The sequence below is a fragment of the Pieris rapae genome, chromosome 16, assembly GCF_905147795.1.
Source record: "Pieris rapae chromosome 16, ilPieRapa1.1, whole genome shotgun sequence".
NCBI classification, from domain to species: domain Eukaryota; kingdom Metazoa; phylum Arthropoda; class Insecta; order Lepidoptera; family Pieridae; genus Pieris; species Pieris rapae.
The window spans coordinates 4423838-4444160 of NC_059524.1; the positions used below are offsets into that span (position 1 = coordinate 4423838).

Consider the following 20323-nt stretch of genomic DNA (forward strand, 5'->3'; position numbering starts at 1 on the left):
GTTTTTATTATTAAAATCAACACAAAATTTCTTTCTCGTGACCATGTTAGTATATACCAAAAAATTAATATAGCATAGCATTTAAAAAAATTCAAATCTTCGTTTACATACAGATACTGAATATTTTCTATAAATTTATTAAGAATCATCAAATCACCTGCAATAAAGGTTAGTTCATCGCCAAATACATAAGCATTTCGACCTAGCAATACTTGGTCATCCCTCAATGTTGGTTGTTGTAAATCGGTGCAATGCTGTGGTCTTCTCATTGCACATAAAAAGTCTCGTACAGTACATGGCTCTCCTAAACAGCGGTACAAATTATAGGTTCCTGTCAAAGGCACAAATAATCCATATCCACTGGTGAGAAATCCTGTAAATAAATGTTATTAATGGAAAACCACTGTCTCCCTAAATAGGCTAAATACTTGAAATAGACGGAACCATGATAATGTCCTGTATTTTTTCGTATTTTAAATCTCAGATGCTCTTTTTTTTTACCGTACCTTTTTTACGACCAACACCTGGTAGAATATCGTTATCCATAAAATTCCTAAATGCACTAGCTAGAATTGTATCAGGTCTTTTTTCAGGCAGGTGCCGTTTAGCATACAACTTCCTGGCAATCGATATAAGACCGTGCATAAATTGCCAAAAGTAAATTTTTTCAAAAGGATTGTGAGGCGACCTGGCCAGCCATTCTGGATTAGCATGAAATATGTTATCGATTTCTACTAGTGTTAAATGTTTCTCGTGAATGTTACAATCGAAATAGAGCTGCCATAGGTATAAACGTATCAGAATTGGCGTATAGTTAATTTCTTCTTCGTTACAAATTGTTGCATATTTATAGTAAATCTGTTTGAGTTGTATTTCATAACACTGTAGCGCTTTTCGCAATGATGTTTCTTCAAACTTCAAAAATTCTTCAAATTTGAAATCTATCTCAGTATCTATGATATTTTCATTCTTTTGTAGAGATGTAGAACCCAGAATTTTATTATTTTCAAAATATTCACTTATTAACACATCTCTCGCTTCTTGTTCTTTATCAAGCTCCTTAATTGCTTGCTCTATATGATAGAAAAGACCAATATATTGATCACAAATGTCAAATTCGAATGGCTCTTGCGTTTGGCTTCGTTTGCATTCTAATGTATAATTATTGTACTCTTGATTAGAGTTCAATGGACCAAAATTGTCGTCTATAAACAACATTTTGTCCTGCAATATCAGCCCATTATTTGTGATGAAAGTCCCTGGACCGTGTTTGTTATCATTTTTAAACTCGCCTTTGTAATATGAGCCTAAACCGAAGCCAAGGTTAAGTATACCATATCCATTTCGCTGTCCTTTTGTCCAATTCCCCCTGTATGAAGTAATGGAGGGTAAAGACATGCCGTTGTTATAATAGGAATCCCAAATATAAATGCCATAACCAGACATGACGCCATTTTTCCACTCTCCTCTATAAAACTGTAATTAAAATATATTTTTGAACACATTCTCAGAAACAATCGAACCTCACGTGAAACAAAATTAATCTTCAAATTCACGCAATAAAATTGTAAATTAACATCTTCTAACTTGAAAATTCATGAGAACTTACATCATGATTAGGCCATATCATTAAACCTTTTCCTTCTCTGACATAGTAGTCCCAATAGCCTTTATAACCACTTAAGGCACAATATTCACGAGATCCAAAGCCATGACGAACGTTCTTAAATTTTCAATAGTAAATTAATAAAGGAAAAAATATTACAATTTTTTATTATTATGTTACTATTACCCGAAATGACGTAGTAATGAAGTAGATCTATTTTAATCTTAATACTGAACAAAATCGATCAGAGTGCGAGTACAAGTTTAGTTAACAACGTGCTTTTGTACGAATAGGATGAAAATATTGTGGTGTTATAAATGGGCACAGACAACGCCATACAAAGACCTATAAAATATAGATAAGTATTATAGTTACTAACAGAAACCCACTCTCCATTATAAGAATTTTTAAATGATCCTGAATAGTATATTGCTCCGAAGCCATGCTTAGTGCCGGAAAACCATCCGCCTGCGTAAGAGTGCTGCTTCCGGGAGTCAACGTATAATCCTGCGCCGTGACGTAGGTTTCCCACAAAATCGCCTTCATACCAAGTGTCATCTTTCCACTGAATAAAACCTTTGCCTCGTATTTCATTGTCTTTAAATTGTCCCTGTTTCATAAATTTCTATATGATTATTAACATTCGTTTGTGTAATTATTATAATATACTGTGTGTGTTGTCATGAAAAGTAAGTAAGTTACTAGTTATAAACGCAACATGGAAGGAAACTATGAACTTGTATGCTCTTACAGATTAGTTTCTTTTGCCAATTGAGATGTTTATCAAAATAAATCTTATTTATTTATTTTATTTTATTTATTTATTTTATTTATTTAAGTATTCCTACAGCTAATACATTAAACAATAACCAAACAATTACATTACACACAAAAGCCAAAACGGAATACACATATAAAACAGAAACATAAAGCACAGTTTTACAAAGCACAGTAGTAAGATTCGAGATCGGTAATCAAAACATATATTCAACATGAAACAACAAACAAAGCCATTATTGGTAAAAGTTACCTGAATTTTTTAAAATATTTTTTTAAGAATTTTTTAGTCACATTAAATATATCGATTTGCTGGTAATTTATGTTGTAATCTGTAGGTATGCGATACATAACCGATTTTCGTAAATAGTTGGTCTTAGAACGAGGAATTTCGAATAATTGGATTTGCCTTGTATTGGGTGATGAAGGGGTCTTAAATAGTAAAAGCGATAACAAGTCAGGGCAGTCAATAAAACCATTGCAAATAGCATGTAAAAATATAAGGTCGCATTGTTTACGTCTACATTCAAGGGATTCAATACCAAAGTACTTGCAGGAATCCAAGTAGCTACTAAACTTTTGGAAATCCTTAAAACTTAAGGAACTTTTTTTGAATGTTTTCTATTGCTTCAATGTATTTCTTGTAACTGGGGGACCAAACAGTGCTTGCATATTCTAGTGTACTCCTAACTAAAGCAAAGTATAGACATTTTATAAAATTTATGTTATTGAAAGATATAATAATCTTATATCTTAGATTTTATGTAGTGAACAACAGTATTCTTTAGGACTTTTTCTTACTAAATAAACTGTTCCGTCTGCCCATTGAAAACGTCCCTCTCCGTGCATGCGTTTCATTGATATATTACCTTCATACAAATTCCCATTACGAAATTTTATAATAGCTCTTTCGTCTGGACATGACCAGTGACCTTGAGGCAAAGCTGTTTCTTGCTGCAAACGAAATTAACAAAAACATCGCAATATTTAAATTGCAACTCAAAGAACACCATTCCTATGTAAGACAGTAAATGATTTTGAGGAACTTATTACATACCTGTGTATTGTCGAAATCAATTTTCGATTGACTTCGTTTATTTTTACTGGATTTTCCTGAAACATAGAACATCTTGTGTATATTTCATCTTCATACGAATGTTTCATATACGTACCACTCATAGCTTTCTTCTTCTTGCCTGGCAATGTTAATTCACTGGCTGTGCGTGGAAATTCTGTGGGGCCTTCCTCCTGTTTTGGAGGCTCTATAACCGTCCACGATTCTACAATATGATCTAGCATAGACTCGAACATCATAGTAACCATTTCCCTCTGAACAGAACCTCTTTGTCGGGCTATTAACGAAGCCCCCGATTCGCTAACAAGACGCGCCGTGGATTGACCACGAGCGGTAGATAACGCCTCATACTCGCTTTTAGTTTCATCTTTTTCAATGACAAGAGAACTTTCGCGGCGCGTTAATGTTTTCTGTGAGTCCACATAATACATGATGCAATAGAATTAGTTAATCTCAAGTCTGTACCAGTATCAAATTCGTTTTATTGCAAAATATATTTCCCTGTCGTCATGTCAAATGGCTGTCAAGCACCAGTGTCATGTATGAGTGTGATGTCTAATCTATATTGTGGAATTACGAGTAAGGATTTAACGTATTTAAAAACTCGATTAAAATTGAACTATTTTTATGGGGCAAACGAGAGTACGGAACAGCAGCCGATGGACATCCATGATAGTGCTCTTTTTAAATAATTGAAGGCCGTGTTGGTCAGGGAAGACCTCCAGTAGAAACCGATTCCACAGCTCATTCCAAAATTCGTATAAATAAAACAACATGTACCTTTCAAAGTTTTGTATTTTTAAAAGAAATTTAATTTTTCTCTTCAGCTTAGGTCTGTGATTAAGATGATGGTTATAAAAGAAGGGTCTTCTAGACGCACTCTGTATTTGATCATAAGAGTGTGTTAGACCGTCTCTTAACGCGGACCCACCTAATAAGAAAAATCCGTATAAAAATATTATATTTATGAAAGCTTAAGAAACTAATCAATAATGTTAACCCCATTGCCAGAATTTCCAAGGTCTCCAGCTTCTCCATGACTGGTTAGTACTTGTTTCCGTGTCGGATGTGGTTCGTATGCCATCTACCGGAATTCTCTGCAGTGATTGCCCTTCTTCGCTAGATTGCCCTCTTGAGCACCAACTCAGACATCCCATCACAGTCAAGAATAGCACCGCCTAAAACCGGGATTAGACGAAAAAAATTGACATCAAAATTATCAGTAAAAGTTTCCTTAGTATATTTAAAAAAATAGTTTATGATATAGAAAATATAATTCAAATCTATAATAAATAAATATATTATGTAATAACAATAAAACTCCAATTCCAAAAATTCCATTCTGACCTTATACGTTTTGTTGTAATAATGAATTTTTTTGATTGACAATATCTTACCTTTGATTCCATTACAAATTATTAATGAAACAAAACACAGTTAAGTTTTATTTGAAAATACATTGCACACTCGTGGCGTATACACGATTGCTGAAAACCGTTTGTAATGCATAATTCACCAGTAAAAGTAGGTTTGTAATGTCTGAAGTAACGTGTATATTCATAACTTTTATTCACGCGTGTAATTTAACACAAACTAGTTTTATTATGGACGAATCATACGCAATGAGAGTGGTTTAGAAACGTCTTAGTAGCGCAGGCATTTATAATTTTAAAATAATAATGAGTGTAACTGAATAAAATTTTCAAGCGTTCTATCTAAAAAATAAAATACGTTTATTTTGGAACATAGGATCATCATGGTATCACTTATTCCACGTCATTAAATTCGAACCTGTTGGCATCCCTATTCATCGGCAAGAAGACAGAGAGTGTTGGCCGAGAGAAAAAGCCGGCGTAAAAAACTCTCGGTACTCTTTTTAAAAAAAAGCAAATCATCAAACAATTCTACAATACATATTTGAAACAAAAATATAGCAAATTAATTAGAAATAACAAAGTCTCTTTAGAATGTTCAAATTATGTGGGCACATATCATTAAATTAACCAGTGTGTATACACGTATAATCAAGTACATAATTAATTTAATAATAGTCTATAGACGTACTTACGTTTTTTAAACAATACATACACAATAAAAAAAGGTCTTAACGAAATTGAATTTATGCTAAAGCTATAACTTTAATTTGTTATATAAAGGTTTCGATATGTGATAAATTAAAGAAAAACTTCAAATTTTGTCAAATAATTTATTGAACATACTTTTATCTACATTCATTGTAATACAATACATTGTTACTTGAGATAACTAGATCACATTTAACTTTAAAAGCTAGGAGATATTTTTATGCATTTAATACATAATAAAATAAAATCTTTGAAGTAATAGAAACTGTAATAGTCTTATTTATTTGCAGCATACATGCGAAAAACATACGTAGTGTATATGAATAATTTACTCAGCGTCTTTTTCGCTAATCAGAAAAAGGATAAAAAAAATATATATTCGTATTTACCTTTAATGAGTGATTAAGCGAAAGAGATCGCGAGCGAGTTTACAATCCACCTAGGATTACACTATAATATTTAAACAATGCAAATAACTTTGTACTGTGCGTACTCAGCTTAAATATAAAAATATATTGTTCCATTCAATCTATACATACAGATCACACATGTTTTGTACCCTTAATTATAAAGAAAATGTGTGTATACAATATTTATGACGTCAGAACTGCTGGACCCATAAAAGTAGATTTTTAGGTGTCAGAGTTAAATTTAATATAGGACATGAGCCTAATTGAAGTTGTTTAATAAAAATTTAATTCCATATTTGTACATTCTTGTGTCACTGTGATGCTAAGATGTCAGCTGATAGGTATATTAACATCTCTTTTGTAGTATATTGGTAGGGTATATCTTAAAAAAATATTAATTGTGAACAAAAATATATACAAAGTCATAATATATTTAACATTATCATTATAACTACATTTAAATAATCTTTGGCCTCGTTTCGTATACGATGAGCAAAAATATAACAATAAAAACAGGCAAGTTTAACAAAGTGATGTTTCTATTCACTAGCATCATGGCAACAACAGATACGCCTAAACCTATAGCTAAATATAATCGTAATTGCTAAGATTCTCCTAACAACATACAACGTTGAAATCCACTGAAATATCGAACAGTATGCCCAGATGTAAGACGCTAAATTTTTTTTTATTGAATAGGCGGCAAACGGGCAGGAGGGTCACCTGATGTTAAGTGATACCGCCGTCAAAATATATTTTCCATTTCACGCATTTGGAACATATACTTAATGTTAAAAAATACAGGTTCCAGTGTTTTTGCAATGTATGTGTATGTATTAAAAGGACGAAGTTATGTTGTTAGTATAATTTCAATCATGGGCATACAATTATATCCCTTAAATTGAAGTAACCATCTCAACCATCCAGTAAGCAATACGTTTTTATCCCTATTCCAAATAAGTTTTACAATTTTTGGTATTTAAGAGAGTCTGTTAATTATTTCTAATAATTACTTTTATCGTAATAGTAAAATCCGTCAACAATTTCTTAACCATAGCACCTTCATATTAATTAAAAAAGCTTTATAAGGGTCAACGATCCTTAGTTTAAACAATACGCAGAAAGCAATAGTTCATAGCGGATTAATCTATTATAGAACTGTTTAAAAATAAATACATTTTTGGCACATCGACATTCTAATGATACTAATGTCACAGTCTACTAGTTTAAATATTTACAAATATCACTCTTTTGTGAACAATAGAGCCTTGAAGACTGCACATATGGCTACTAATAAACCGATGTAGATGTCTGCGACAGTCTGCGTTGCTACCTTGGGTGGCCAGAAGGCCGGCGGAAGTTGGTGGTCGCCATATCGAAAGTAAAAAGCAATAAATTTTATATGATGTATAATCGCGAGTATGGGATTAGGATTCCCGCACGACAGCGTCAGGCGTTTGCGGGAATCCCCGAATTCTACATAGAGCTGAGCTAGTGCTAGTGGAAAGGAATCCCTGAAAAAGAATTTTTCATGCTAGCGATTTTTCACGCCACTAGTTTCAACTATTCGTTCTTAGACCGTATTATTAGACGGATATGATATACATATAACATCTTCTTAAGTAACATTTATATTAAACTAGACTGACACATTATCGAAAAAGAAAAAAAAAATCAATCTTATTTTCTTTTTTCTTCTTTTTGTGCTATTATTTAGCGCTTTACCGCCTCCGACGCGATTTCCTGAGCTTCTTGCACATACATTGAATAATCTTATTTCTAGACTAACACTGTTTTATAGTCCCTTTAATTCTTTACATTGATTAATATATTTTAATTAATTATTTTTTATATAATCTCAAATTTACATGACACTCGAGGTTTCAATTAATACAGCGAGAAACTCTCAGAGTTAGTCTGTGCGGGAAGAGAACCGTCGTATTTATGCGAACTAATATAATATACTTGCTACACATTTCATATATTTACAAATATATATTTTCATATTAAGAATCAAGATGATTACTATCGAACTACAATGACGTATATTGTCAACATAATAAAAAAAGGTTAGCATTGAAGTAACCTCAAATCCTACGACAGTTCTTATTCCGCACAAACTCTATTTCTCTAATTATCTATTAAAATGTAGGCTTCGCGTAGATGAAATACAATTTTATCTATTAGTTTATATCCAGGAATTCGCACGAAAGTTTTCAACGATAGAGGCGCGTCGTCTATGCGGCCGATAATCGCGGTAAGGTCGGCCAATCTCAAATGAAAGACGTCGTCACGAATCGTGCAGGAGTCTTTGGTAGTGCGGAAAGACCTCATGGGGTGGTACATGAAGGCCGAATTCCAAAGCGACCAATACAGCGAACTCAAATTTAATTAGATCCTTCCTATTCAGTCTGAACGTTGTTTCGATTCGCTACGAAAAAATGTTACGACCACTTTAAAATTATAGTAAAGCATACTTTTCGTGTCCATGTTCCATCTATGGCAAAGGAGTATTGAGAATATATATATTACAGTTTTTGCAGTAATAAAATTATTGCGTATGAATTGATATAAATTTGTCTTTCGAACCGAATGCACAGATTACAATAAAATAGCCGATTGTGAGGAGTTGATCAGAAACAATAGAAAAACGTCCTTTTGACAGATGACAGGGCCAAGCTTTTAAAAAACTACAATATTATGATAAATGTTACCTTAGAAACTGACATAAAGTTAAAACTGTTGCCATAAAAAATACCCTAATATATGTACAACAATCAAAGAAATAAAATGATAATATTCTTCTAAAGTTGATTATTTTATTATTTCCTGTATCTTCAAATTTATTAGAAATCTTACCTCTATAAGCATTTTGAGCATTTCGCCTTTAACATCATTCAATTTAGCCGAGAGCAATAAGCAGGCGCCCGCGCATAGCTTCCTGTTGTCTTTGTTAATAAGATTGGCAAGAATTAATTTTTCGAAGTAAACATATGCCTGTGCCACAGATAACAGATCGATCCCTCCGCAATCGTGTTTAGCGATTTTTCGCATTTCTTTCTTTATACTGAAAAATTAAATTAGTATGTAATATATAAAAATTTAAGCCCAATCGCTCAGTCTATGTTCACAAATCAAGGTTAATTAACCACTCAAGACTAACCTAGGTAACGTAATAAACACCTTATTGGTTAAAGTTAGTTTTTGTGTTAGGAAAATATTATATTTCCTGCCAAATTATAATAATTATTTCAGATACTTTGTATAGTTTGTACAATATTGTGAGACAAAAATATATCGCAAAATTTCCTCTTTAATTATACTTATGCAAGTCATTTACTATAATAGATGCAAAACTATTAAATTTTTTAATGTATTTTAATTTTTTTTTAATTTTAAAAATTTGAGTTGCTTTATCAGCGCTCCTTAACATTTTTATATACTCTATAAACGTAAAAACGATTTAACTTAATACCTTCTTAGTTTGCTAAGTGTCAATTTAATATGAGGAAACTTCTCTCGAAATTTGTCATTTAGTTCCTTTTTCAAATCCTGAGGGCGAACGTAGTCAATGATTGACGTCATGTAAGACGTAAATGTTAGAAGCGTCCTGTGTTTGCCGGCTATCAATTCTGGGTCATCCAGTACATTTGGGCAGTAATGGATCTGTAACATTCGTTACAATACTATTCTGTGTGCACAATTATGTAAATATCCAGAATATTGTAACAAACTTGATAGGCGATAAAAAGCCTAAATATATTTACATTAAAACAAACAGTTATCTGTCGACTTGAAGTTGCAGTCTGTCTATGTATGACCATTGCTAAAAAATACTCAAAACGCCGAGTAAGTAATTTTATATAGATTCTCTTTTATTTAAATACTATACTGTATGTACTATTATTAAGATAATATTTCACGCACTTAAACAAACTAAATAAATAGTTTTAGCTTTAATTGGTATAGTAACTAATTAATCTAGTGATTAGGCGTAAATTCACAAAATTTAATACACGTGTTGCAAACCATTAGTTAAAAAACAACGCAATATAAGTATTTATATACTCCTAAATGTCGATAAGTTTTTTTTTAAATAATTGCTAAAAGCCGCCATTACCTTTTTGCTTACATATTTTTGTGCCAATATTATTTCTTCATCCCAGTCAAAAGTTTTAGTTTCAACTGAGGAAAGAGGCGGCGATGATGCAATTGTACTGCGTTGAGCAGATTCATACGAGAAGCACCTGGAAATTTATGTCATATTAACGTTGCAGTGGTAAACTAGGTTTTAACCCATGCTTTTTTAAGAGGCTTTGCAAACCAAAACTCGGCATGCATAACTTTTGAAGCTTCAACAAATCTACGTAAACTTCAACAAACAACATGTACAATATAAGGAATAGTAAAAGCTGGTTGGTGAGTGTATGATACAGACAAACAGAAATCTAACAAAATGTTACCTAGTTTACCCTCAGCAATAATAGCTCTAAAATATATATTATGTTTTAAAATAAAATAAAAACAATATTTTTTGGGCTGATTTAAAAAGTTCTTGCAATTATTATACCGTAATTTGGGACAAAAATGTAAGGATTACATTATGTTATCATCGTAGCGGGATTTATATGTAACAATGTAGAATTGATAGTTTAAATTGTAGTTAATCTAAATGTTAGGGTGCGTCCACATCTGGCGAATGCGCTGCGAATGTGCTCGCCAATCGTAGATGTGAACGCAGCCTTAGGCTTATAAACAAATGCTAGTTAATTTACAAATTTCCTATATGTTTTACTTAATCCCATTAATTTATGAATACAATCATTATATTTCAAAACCATTGTTTTAAATGAAGATTAGTCAGATGTTGGTTATTCAAATTCTACAGCATATCATAACTGTTTAGAAATAATAAACTATCAACCTTTATTAAATATTTCATTACCATTTTTTATCCTTGTGTCTCGTCAATAACTTAGTCCTGAAATTTATGCAAAATGAGATGAAATTAGAGAGAAGATTGTTGAAACATTTAACTAGTCTATACAATAGGTGACATGGAATTTGGCTTATTGATTAATTTTCCAGTGAATTTAGACATAGAGTATTAACTCAAAATACCATATCATCTATTCATTAGTTTAGCCAAACATTGTCTGATTACATTTAGATAACACGAATGGTGAACATGATGAATAAAAATGCTTAAACAATAATTACATTAAGTATCATGCACAATGAAGCTACAATGACAATTAAAGTTTTATATAATATAAAGATATTATACCTGGCAATGACATGTGGATGTCTATTTATTACTTTCCAAGAGGCCTTATCTGTTAAATCTGCTTCACACATCCGCCTATACTGCTCTCGTGTACAGACTCGAGAGGGTACTAACAACTTTGAGTATGAGATATCTTGACCATGTTCTTCTCTCTCCAATCCAAGTAAGTCAAATGGATCAACACCATTATCTGTAATTGCAGAGAGTGGTCGAGGGCCTGATGTATTTCTCCTTCTGACTCCATCTTTTCTCAAGTCAGACCTATAATGATTGTTACATAATTTAATAAATAGCTGAAGATCTGTTACATTTATCAGAATGGTTTCAAATGATATAGAATATACCTTGCACATCTTGCAGTTTTTGAATATGGTATAGTACTAAATAAAGCACATGGCACCCCTTGAGCTGGTGCAAATACAAGTCTTTCATCTTTGAAAGTCACACCTTTAGTCCCCTTAATTAACTTCAGTTCCTTAATATAGGTTTGGTTTTCTGGAATACAAGTACTACTGGTTCTAAGACGACCTACAATAATGAACAATAATAAACTTATTATTGTAAATTATGTATGGTGTTTAGAAAAGAATTTAAGCAATTACCAAAGGTTAAACTTTCTAAGCTACTTTTCTCATCTTGTGTGCATGTTTTTCGTCCTCTAAGCGATAGGTGTCGGTCTTTAAAGAGGTCTGTGTTTCCAGAAGAACACCTAAACATTAAATTCTGTAAGATTACTGTGAACATAATATTTGACCAAATACAATTCAATATTTGCTACCTTTCTCTTATAAGATTATTACTAACTCCTTTAATAGGTGTTACATGAGCGTATTCAGAATCAGAAGTTATAGAATGATTATCGTTATTGTGTTTGTGTGCTGGACTACACTGCGGCATTTTCGCATTGCGGTTTTTGCTGCGCGATGAATCTTTTTCATTATGATTTGGAATATTTTTTGATTTTGAGCCGTCACACTTATCACTGTTATATTTTATGTCTAAAATTTGGCAAAGCTCAGTATCCTTGAATGAGCCATCAAGGGAAATATTAGATAGAAAAGTAACCGCAGCTAAACGTCTTCGCGCTTTTTCATATTTGTTACGATTGTTGTGAGTCATTGTCACATAAAAAAAATAATTTAATTTACGTATTACGATTAAGATAAAATCAAGGTTTCCAACTTAGATACTTATTAGTTTAAATTTTAAAATTCGATTAACACTTCTCTATTGCAAGGTCGGAGAGAGTCGGGGCGAAATTATATTTATTTTTAAAAATGACAGTTATGCAAAGATCTAAATTGTCAATTATTATCTGGCATTTAGCATCTTTCTTAAGACATCCAACAGATAATACAACTAAAGTAATCAAGGCATATGAATTCTTTCTTATAGATAGTTACTCTGTTCACAAGAGATGCAAATTGTTAAAATGACTTCATGTAAATCGTCATCTTTATTTACTTTTTAAAACAAATTACCAAAATAACATTCTTATTTCCCATTTCTACTGGGACTTTCGTTTCTAATAATTATTTTTTAAATAATAGAACTTAAATATTGGTAAAGGAATTGACTATTTTAAACACCCACGATCACACATTTTAGAAACTAACATCAGTTTTTAACAAAACCTCTACAAAAGCAAAAGTAAATAAAAGTAGTATTAAGGAAGTATTTATCTTTGAGGGAAATATAATAACAAATGGAATCGAACCCTTCTGAGACTTCAACTTCTAATAGAGCGACAAGATTTATGATGGAAGCAGTAGGAACGCGTGTAATAAGAGGGCCTGATTGGAAATGGGGCAAGCAGGTATGAATCAGAACCACTGACCTTTTTTATTCACATACTTATTCTATGTTTAAATTAACACGGTATCTAATTTTAGGATGGTGGAGAAGGCCATGTGGGTTCTGTACGTAATTTTGAGTCTCCAGAAGAAGTTGTTGTGGTGTGGGATAATGGAACTGTAGCTAATTATCGGTGCTCAGGTGCATATGACCTACGGATCCTTGATAGTGCTCCTACTGGTGTCAAACATGATGGAACTATGTGTGATACTTGCCGCCAACAACCAATCTTTGGTAAATAGTTGTTATTGTTTAAAATTTAGGTTTCTGCAGTTTTTACATTTTTATAAATAAGCTACCTTAGGTTATGCCGTTTTAGAAAATATTAATTATTTTTAAAGGTATTCGCTGGAAGTGTGCTGAGTGTGTTAATTATGATTTATGTTCAATTTGTTATCATGGAGATAAACACAACCTTAGACATCGATTCTATCGGATAAGTGCACCAGGAGCAGAGAGATGTCTAGTTGAACCTAGAAGGAAGAGCAAAAAACAAGTTGTCCGTGGTATTGTCCCTGGAGCTAGGGTTGTGAGAGGGGTTTGTATTATATCAATTTAGGTATATGTAATTTACACAATAGTCCATAGCTGAATACTGAATATTTTCTCTTATTATGTATATTCAACTGAATTTGAGAATATTTATATTTTCTAATGGCCAAAATCACCCAGAAAATTTGGTAGTTGGTTGATAGCATCCATATGTTCCTCTTTATCACAAAATTTATAGTGTCTGAAATAGAACTTTTAATTTTTTTTTATAAAGTTAACTTTATAAAAAGCTTGAACATTATACAGATATTTTCTATTTCTGATTAATAATATATAGGACTCCCTTAAACTATTGTGTTGTTAATTGAAGGTCTGTTTGGATAATAAGAGAACTTAGTCAATTGTGCTTATTTAAATACTATTTTTTTAGTAACCACTTGCTTCTTATTAAAACAAAAATATATTCATAGGTTGACTGGCAGTGGGAAGACCAAGATGGTGGCAATGGGCGGAGGGGTAAAGTCAATGAAATTCAGGATTGGTCTGCAGCAAGTCCCCGTTCAGCAGCCTATGTAGTTTGGGATAATGGAACTAAGAATCTTTATAGAGTTGGATTTCAGGGTGTGGCTGATTTGAAAGTGAGTGTGTGAATATTATATTTATATGAGTATTGTTTATATGTATATGTAAAAAGTAATTAATTTTGTGCTGTACATTGGCTGTTGTAAAATTTGTTTTGCTTTATCTAAGCATTATGATCATTAAACATATTTCGAATTAAAAATGTTATATAAAGGAATACTTACTGTAAGTCTATTAAATAAAATTACGAAAGATTTTGTTAAATTTCAGGTTGTGAATGATGCAAAAGGTCAACATGTGTATAAGGAGCATCTCCCACTATTGGGAGAGGTTAGACCCGGGACCACTGGTCCTCATGCACTTCAAATGGGTGATCAGGTAAGATTTGTTATTGTAATTTGCAGCATAATTATCTAGTAGAATTTGTCTCTTAGGTTATCATCTTTAATAAATAATCTGTGAGTTTAGTTACTTTTTTGTTTTGCTCCCAAGGAATTAATGTATTAGCAATTATAATAGAGTTTAAACAGACCAAGACAGATGTATAATATTTGAAGGTTCATGTATGTGTTTACGTTTTGGTATTAAAACATCACCTTTATGTATTACATAGGTTGAGAGTACTTCAGATTTTATTTTTAATAATTCATGTATGTGTAACACTTCTGTATTAAAAGTCTGTACCTTATCTATTTTATGTCTGATAGTTCAATAATTTAAAAAAAATACCACATTTTAAGGTCACAATAAATTTGGATTTGGAGATTGTAAGATCCCTCCAAGTTGGTCATGGTGGCTGGATAGATGCCATGTTAGAGAGTCTAAATACTACAGGAACTGTTGTATGCATTGATGAAGACCGCGACATAGTTGTTGCTTACCCAAGCGGGAACCGATGGACATTCAATATTGCCGTCTTGACCAAGGTATGGTTTAAATCCAATAGTTCTGTCGTTCCAAAAAATAGAAATTGAAAATAAATATTTAAACAAAAAGTCTTTTTTAGTGAATAATAAAGAAAAATAAAATACAAGGTTCTTAGACATGTAAACCTATGCCAAACTGGCAAGTGTTAAATGCACATTCAGATAATTCATTATTTGTGCGGAGATAGGGTTTAAACAAACTCTAAGGAAACTCCTTAGAGTTTGTTTGTTTGTTGTTGTACTCAACTACTAACGTTCACAGACTCGGATTGAAAACAATCTGGGATCAGACCGTGATAGTCGATCTATCGATCTCCTATCTGCATCCCCATAATGAAACCCTACGAAGACAATCCATTTTTGGCGACGGATAGATTGCATGCTCTTTGCTCTTCACACTCATATTTGATTATCAATATAAACCAAATAAAGTAAATAAAACCGTACAAATAATATTAAAATATACATATCTATGTTTAAAACATATCAAATAGCTTTTAAATTATTTTTAAAACTGGTGTAAGTTAAAATCTTAAGATAGGATATTGGCACAGTTGAACTGTCATTTTCATACAAAGGTCTATCCACATACATCAATCCGATTTGCCATGGATAGCTTGTATCGAAAGATGGCCATGACAATCTGTCGATTGGCACACATGTATCTATATTTGGATCAAGATGTCTGTCTCAGATGGTAAAAAATGGATTGAGATATGTTATTGGGTTCGGCCGATAGCCAACACAACAGTTCTTAACTAAAGGTCTTACTTTTACCCCTAAAAAGTGTCAGATTCTGTAGACCCATATTCTAAGTGTAATGGGTCTTTGTGTATTTTTATTGCACCTTTTAAATAAAATAGATACAGCTTCTCAAAAGATGTGTAATACATATAACTTTGTTATTAAATAGTGTAGCGGATTGTCTATGGTTCCAGTCTGTTCTATAGATAATATTTATTAAATTTATTAAAGATTGAATCAGTTTTTGACATTCATAAGTGTTTACTTAGTTAGCTATATGAATAAATGATATTTTGTTTACGTAGGTTAGCAGTGGAAGTGGAAGTGGTACCGTTAGTCCCTCTAGTGGGAATACATTTGCGGTGGGTGATATTGTGCAGATATGCTCTGATAAGGAGAGAGTTAAGGCTTTGCAGAGAGGTCATGGTGAATGGGCTGAGACTATGGACTTTGTGAGTATATCCATAAGAAAAAAGTTGCTTAAAACCAATTAAATAACGTGGGCATACATTTTTTTAATTAAAGCGGGTCATTGCGAATTCGGAAATAAATAGTTTTTCTAAAGTATTAATGTTGAAATATGTAATTTACATTTTAATTACCATATTCATAATGTTACACATAAAATATTTATTGATGTAATAAATCATAGACAAAAAAAGAAATCAAACATATAATTACCAATATTAATAAGCACTAGTAAGTACTTATTATAATTCTTGTTAAAAGTATCGTAGCTTTACATTATTGTAATACCATATAACATATAAAACATTTTTTTTTAATTTTACAGCGATTTTAAATAAAAAAAGTGATTTATAATTTGATTGGTTCTATTATATCCTTTCTTACTTTTATGGGTAAAATTTTACATTAATTACAAATTACTATATATACTCGGCTTGACTTATATAATAATTTATAGACCCTGGGTAAAGTGGGACGAGTTCAGCAGATCTATCACGACAATGACCTTAAAGTTGAAGTGTGTAACATGACGTGGACATACAATCCCAGCGCTGTTACCAAAATTGCATCAGCTAATGGCGGTTTGTCTGACGTATCTCCTGGTAAGATATTTATATTTGGTTTGTTTTATAGCTATATCCAATTATCGAGGCCATTTGTAAGGCGATTTGTTTTATAGAGCTTCTTGGTGGGCCTTTAATACATACTTTATAAAAATCAGTAGCAGTCCTATGAAGTAAAGTTTTCCAAAAAGACCTAAGGGTTTTACTAAATTGTAACGATCTGTATCGGTATCCAGTCCAGTTCTTTCGAGAAATGTTGGCTTGGCCAAAAGATAAATTTACATTTTAGTGACGGCTGTTAGTGTGGTTAAACAATTTTTTTCTATTGCAAGTTGTGACATTTAGAATTCTTAGTTCCAAGTCTCGAATCTGAATCTATATATACCAAATAAAGAAGCTATTTATCATTTATTTTTTCTATAAGACTAAAGTTAAAAGGCTCCATCGAAACATTGTAAAGGAATTCCATTTTTTTATATATAGACAATTTTGACAGCTTTTGAAACTTTAGTAACAGATTAATCTTCCTTAATGTCAAATATTCATAGCTAACTAGGTGTAAATAATTATTTTAAACATTATTTATAGAGGACAAACTTTTAAAAATGACGTTGAATAGTGTAAATAGATTTCTATTTATCTAGTATTTATATATGTTACAGCCAAAGTAATTAATCTGGATACTATGTATATTATCTAGCCATTATTTATAATGTCTACTCAATTTAGATAAAGTGATAATTGACACGGAATTAATCACATTAACTAGCAATTTTATATAATATCTTCAAAGACTTGGATAATGTAATAAAACAAGTAGGTACTGTTAAGGTTTATATTAAGAATTAAAATTACATTGCCATAGATAATAATTCTACATTAATTAACATTGTTATAATGTAATTAAACTTAAAGCTTACTAGCCGTTAAAAACAACAAAAAAGAACAGATTAATACAAGTATTTGGTATCTATCGTTGAAGCCTACAATAATAAAATATTTAAAATGAACTGACATTCATTAACTGAGTCATAAGTATTATTTATTGTTACAAGTAAGGCTCATGTGACATTTTGAGTTACACAAGAGGTTTGACTTTTAATATAAGAAATTAAAATAACATTGCCATAGATAATAATTCTACATTAAATAAAATTGTTTTAAAGTTATTTAACTTTACAAATTAGAAAAGCTCACTAGTCATTAAAACAAAATTAAAAAGGGAGGGGTAACAAATCAGTTAGACCATATTTATTACTTTGGCTAACTTTGACCCGCTATTATGAATAATATCCGGATGAAGTGATTAATTCATCATATTGTCTAGTCAATTTTGTTATTATATATAAAAAATCACTATAAATTTTAGAACCAAAATGTCAAAATAACTGCTCCATCAGAAGTAAAACATATAATTTCCAAAAAGTCTGCCAATTTCTTGGTTCACGAGATCACAAAATCACCCTCACGCGAATGACCAGTCATTATGTATAATATCTATTTAATCACTGTGACTGTAACATATATATCTTCAGGCCTTTTTCTAAGTAGCTAGTCCATTAGTACGTCCTGGATTTGGTCCAGGCAAGTACGACAGATCCTTTACCCAACCCGACTTCACCGTCCATGGCTGCCTGGTTAATAGCTTCATTCATTTATTTCATTCAGTGCTCTTTTAGCCCTGTTCTGCTCACCCATCTATTATTATTATTTATATCGTAATATATTGTAAAATCGTATAGGTTAAAAATATTATAAATGCCCTATATTCTGTTCCATATACAAATATTTATATTATAATTAATACTAGCGGATCCGACAGACGTTGTCCTGTCTACACGTCTTTAATTTCAAAATTTCAATTTTTAATAAGCCATTTTGATGAAAATTATTATTCAAATGTTATGACAATATCTAACGATCCAGCACATGGTCACACACGATATAACACAATGATAACAAAACTTTTTTTAAATTTCGGGACAGACTAAAATTAAAATTCGAATATTATTTAAAATTTGACACTGCGATGGTAGCGCCGTCTGTCGGATCCAATGTAAAACATTCCAAAATCAACAACAACTAATAAATTGAAAATTAATTAAAAAAACATTGTCCAGCGGACAAAATTGTGAATCTAAGCCATTCCCAGATCCCCTTGAACACACACAAAAAATTTCGTCTAAATCGGTCCAGTCGTTTAGGAGGAGTTCAGTCACATACACACGCACACAAGAAATATATATATTAAGATATAATTTATACCCTGCGTACATTGAAAGGTCTTAAAAAATACTTATCTATATTAACTAAACAAAATCTCCATTCCAGGCGTGCGTCTTTCGATGATGCTTAAACGTCTTTTTGAGTGTCATGGCAGTGCAAATGAAGAACTGGTGAAGGCGGCCGCAAATGGAGATGCTGCTCGGTGTGCTGATATTCTTGGTGGATCTGATGATGCCGATGTTAATGGCGTTTCAGCGGGACATACTGCCTTGCAGGTATACTTTTTATATATTTATTGTGATTTTGACGCTATACGTCATGTTTTTACTATCTTTAAATCGATAGCCCTAATTTTTCGTAGTATTAAAGAATTTTGTATTACGTTTACAAAGTTATTTTAGTCTTGCAAAATTATGCCAAGAATGGACTTTTCTAATATAATTCAGTTTAAACAGATATTTATTAATTTAAAATAATTAAGAATAATTTACTTATTTTGCAATCGAAGAAAGTATACATAATGCATACAAACGAAAGGAGATATTCAATAAAGTAATGACATTTAACAAACTAATACCTAATCATGCCATAAACTATAAATGTCTTCAGCGTGTGTCAGGCACAGAACAGCACAGCCACTACTTTAGAAATGCCTATTAGAAACAACAGATAAGGAACGACGATTCCTCTGTATAATATTAGTGTAGAAAACACTCGCATATACAGGAGAGGATTTTTATTAAATTCAAACCATTTTGTATGCAGGCAGCAGCTCAGAACGGTCACGTGGAAGTTATAAAGAAACTGATTGAAGCTGGAGCTGATGCGGATGCTGAAGATCGTGATGGTGATAGGGCAGCTCATCATGCCGCTTTTGGGGATGAACCGGCCGCCTTAAAAGCCTTAGCCGCCGCTGGGGCTGATCTTAACGCGCGGAACAGAAGTGGACAGACCCCTTTACATATGGCAGTGAATAGGGGTCATCTTGGAGTGGTCAGGACTTTATTACTGCTAGGTGTACATCCGAGCTTGCAGGTATGTTAGTATGTATAGCTTAATTTAATTGTTCTGTTGTAACCTCTATGTTATTAATCAGTTGTGAAACGTTTATATATACTCTAGGTTTTAATCTTAAGTTATTTCTTATACGTATTTTTTATTATTTTATACCAATTCAACTTAGGGTCCTTCAAGAAAAGAGCGTACCAATTCTTAAAAGGCCGGCAACG

The 20323-nt window shown here is 32.0% G+C and overlaps 3 protein-coding genes across 5 annotated transcripts in view; 1 reads left to right on the forward strand and 2 right to left on the reverse strand.

The window, feature by feature from the left end:
• Nucleotides 1-3331: 3331 nt before the first annotated feature.
• Nucleotides 3332-3931, reverse strand: LOC110999653. Its single transcript, XM_045631663.1, has 2 exons — nt 3556-3931; nt 3332-3496 (listed from the first exon to the last, which is right to left on the reverse strand). The coding sequence occupies exons 1-2, from the start codon at nt 3887-3889 to the stop codon at nt 3399-3401; spliced, it is 432 nt and encodes a 143-aa protein (XP_045487619.1). The 5' UTR covers nt 3890-3931; the 3' UTR covers nt 3332-3398.
• Nucleotides 3932-6203: 2272 nt separating this feature from the next.
• Nucleotides 6204-12487, reverse strand: LOC110999643 (CDK5 and ABL1 enzyme substrate 2). Of its 3 annotated transcripts, none has more exons than XM_022268809.2 (9): nt 12018-12487; nt 11842-11948; nt 11584-11734; nt 11240-11500; nt 10898-10933; nt 10073-10199; nt 9428-9618; nt 8812-9019; nt 6204-8383 (listed from the first exon to the last, which is right to left on the reverse strand). In XM_022268809.2, exons 1-9 carry the CDS (start codon nt 12356-12358, stop codon nt 8243-8245), a joined length of 1563 nt encoding a protein of 520 aa, XP_022124501.2. In that variant the 5' UTR covers nt 12359-12487; the 3' UTR covers nt 6204-8242. The 3 variants fall into 3 exon arrangements, with proteins under 3 accessions (XP_022124501.2, XP_022124500.2, XP_045487540.1); XM_022268808.2 differs by having other exon boundaries at nt 11584-11767; XM_045631584.1 differs by lacking the exon at nt 10898-10933 and having other exon boundaries at nt 11584-11767.
• A 214-nt stretch (nt 12488-12701) lies between these two features.
• Nucleotides 12702-20323, forward strand: part of LOC110999642 (E3 ubiquitin-protein ligase MIB1) — a 122383-nt gene continuing 114761 nt past the window's right edge. Inside the window, exons 1-10 of the mRNA XM_045631583.1 lie at nt 12702-13055; nt 13132-13327; nt 13435-13631; nt 14056-14223; nt 14438-14545; nt 14908-15093; nt 16143-16289; nt 16763-16907; nt 19200-19369; nt 19860-20129. Coding sequence (XP_045487539.1) covers nt 12945-13055; nt 13132-13327; nt 13435-13631; nt 14056-14223; nt 14438-14545; nt 14908-15093; nt 16143-16289; nt 16763-16907; nt 19200-19369; nt 19860-20129 — 1698 coding nt within the window. The 5' untranslated portion in view covers nt 12702-12944. The remainder of the gene's footprint in view (nt 13056-13131; nt 13328-13434; nt 13632-14055; nt 14224-14437; nt 14546-14907; nt 15094-16142; nt 16290-16762; nt 16908-19199; nt 19370-19859; nt 20130-20323) is intronic.

Coding starts and splice junctions, on each gene's coding strand:
- LOC110999653 (XM_045631663.1), bottom strand. CDS start 3,889: ATGTATTATGTGGACTCACAGAAAACATTAACGCGCCGCGAAAGTTCT. Junction 3,497..3,555: donor GAAGAAGAAAGCTATGAGTG/GTACGTATATGA, acceptor TCTATGTTTCAG/GAAAATCCAGTAAAAATAAA.
- LOC110999643 (XM_022268808.2), bottom strand. CDS start 12,358: ATGACTCACAACAATCGTAACAAATATGAAAAAGCGCGAAGACGTTTA. Junction 10,934..11,239: donor CATCCACATGTCATTGCCAG/GTATAATATCTT, acceptor CATAAATTTCAG/GACTAAGTTATTGACGAGAC. Junction 9,020..9,427: donor ACACTTAGCAAACTAAGAAG/GTATTAAGTTAA, acceptor TTAATTTTTCAG/TATAAAGAAAGAAATGCGAA.